Genomic DNA, 2,085 nt, shown 5'->3' on the forward strand with positions numbered 1-2,085 from the left:
GGTGCCGTCGGCCAAGCAATGTCGGCTGGCGACCCCCAGGGGGAGGGCCTTCTCTGTGGGTGCCCCTGCCCTCTGGAACGAACTACCCCCCGAGATCCGGATTATTCCGGATCTCCTTACTTTCCGCCGTGCCCTCAAGACATGGCTTTTCCAACAAGCGGGCCTGGCCTAGGGAGGATTTTTAAATTGGGTTTTTTAGCAATTTTAATTATCACAACACAAAAATTTTGGTTTTAATTTGGTTTTATTCGGTGGGGTGTGTGGGTTTTTCTTTGTTTTAATAATGTTGTGAGCCGCCCTGAGTCCTTCGGGAGAAGGGCGGGATACAAATTAGAATAATAAATAAATAAATAAATAAATAAACAAAAACCGTGTGATCCTCTGCTTAGAATGAGAGTGATCTTCTGTGGAAAAGAAACTTACATTTAGATTGTATAATTATAGTGGATATAGTGCAAGGTACTCCTAGAAAAATATCACTTTTTAAATATTTGTGTCATCTAGGGAGAGAAGAAATATGTAGAAAAGCAGCTGTGTATGGGGAAACCCGTGTTATATGGTAGTTAAGATACTGACTAGACATAAAGAGATCCTGGTTCTAGATGAGCCAACATAGTTCAACGTACTTCACATGGTGATTGTTATGGGAAAATTAGTAGAGGGCAATGCTTGGGACATAATTTTATCTATTTTATTTATTTGTCACATTTACACAGCTACCCATCTCACATAGTGGCTCTAATCTTAACACCTGAAAGAAAAGCCGGATATCAATTAAATAAATAAAATATGATGAAGTCATTATAAATTATAACTGATTTAATTCCTGATATTTTATTTAGGATCTTTTATCAAGAATCGTTGACAGGATTCTTCAAGCTGGACATAATAATAATCAAGCATCAGTAAAGTATTTAATAGAGTGGAATATCATTCTGATTTTACACAAGTTTCCCCATTATCTTGAAAAATTCTGGAATTGCTTTAATTATGTGAGTAGCTATAGTCAAATATGAATGAAGTACAAATAAAGAATGGATTATTTTTATAAAAAATGCATTCAAGATTATTAGAAAATATACTCCATTGAGTTATTACTATTGAAAATATATGCTGTATTAGGATAACAGTAGTTAAGATTCAGTATTAGGAAGAGAAGAATTATTCTTATTAGGCTCAATATATTTTTACAAATTGAGAAATAATTGAGATTAATACAGAACTTATTTTTCAGGATGAAGATCAATTTAAAACTAGCATTTGCACATTTTTAGCAGTCCTGTCACATTTTGACATAATTCTCCAGAATAAATCTGAAAAAGTAAGTGCTTTTGTTTGAAACTAAAAAAGTTTATTATAGAAAATAAATCCTGTTATCTGCTCTAGGTACAATCCAGATGAGAGTATTATAGTATGTTTATATGAAGTTTTCCTTGAACATCTCTAAACCCATCAAAGATCTGTTTGGTCTCAATATCTAATCAAGTATCCTGTTTCCTTCAGGGCCAAATAACATGGGAAATCTCCCTGTTGTGAGTCAGTATGTTTGATAAACAACTGGTAAGGAGACAGTATAGGGCCATCATAGATAGCACCAGGACTGCCAGATCCTTTATTAATTTGCTTAATTCCATTTTAAACCTCTAATTCATTGCCTCTTAATACATCTGTTATATCTGTGCTGACATGAACAAATTATTTCCTTTGGCTGATAGAAAATATGATATATATTAAATATGAACCATTTAACTGTTGTATGAATCCAACATTTAATAGGTTTTTTCTCCCCCCCCCCCCCAGACATTATCATATATCCCAGTACCATAAGTACTTAAGATTTTTAAAGACAGTATTGTATTCAATTTTTACGGGGCCAGTTCATCTAGATTCATGGCAGTTTATGTGAATTTTATTTTTTATATCTTCCTACTTTGCTGGGTAGAGTCAAAGATTAAAGTATGTTTCTCTTTCTCTAGATATCAGCCTTGAAGAAAGCACTAATTGTTGTCCTACAGTGGTGTTTCCATCACAATTTTAGTATTCGGCTTTATGCTTTAATTGCACTTAAAAAAATTTGGGGAATGT

The 2,085-nt window shown here is 33.8% G+C and overlaps 1 protein-coding gene across 1 annotated transcript in view; it reads left to right on the forward strand.

Annotated features, from left to right (window-relative positions):
* Positions 1–842: 842 nt before the first annotated feature.
* The window catches only part of LOC107295944 (probable methyltransferase TARBP1), a gene marked incomplete at its 5' end in the record, with an annotated part of 8,254 nt that continues 7,011 nt past the window's right edge, over positions 843–2,085 (forward strand). Inside the window, 3 exon segments of the mRNA XM_015825279.1 lie at positions 843–992; positions 1,235–1,321; positions 1,977–2,085. Coding sequence (XP_015680765.1) covers positions 843–992; positions 1,235–1,321; positions 1,977–2,085 — 346 coding nt within the window.

Source organism: Protobothrops mucrosquamatus, unplaced genomic scaffold, assembly GCF_001527695.2.
Source record: "Protobothrops mucrosquamatus isolate PMUCROS unplaced genomic scaffold, P.Mucros_1.0 scaffold2582, whole genome shotgun sequence".
Classification (NCBI taxonomy): Eukaryota; Metazoa; Chordata; class Lepidosauria; order Squamata; family Viperidae; genus Protobothrops; species Protobothrops mucrosquamatus.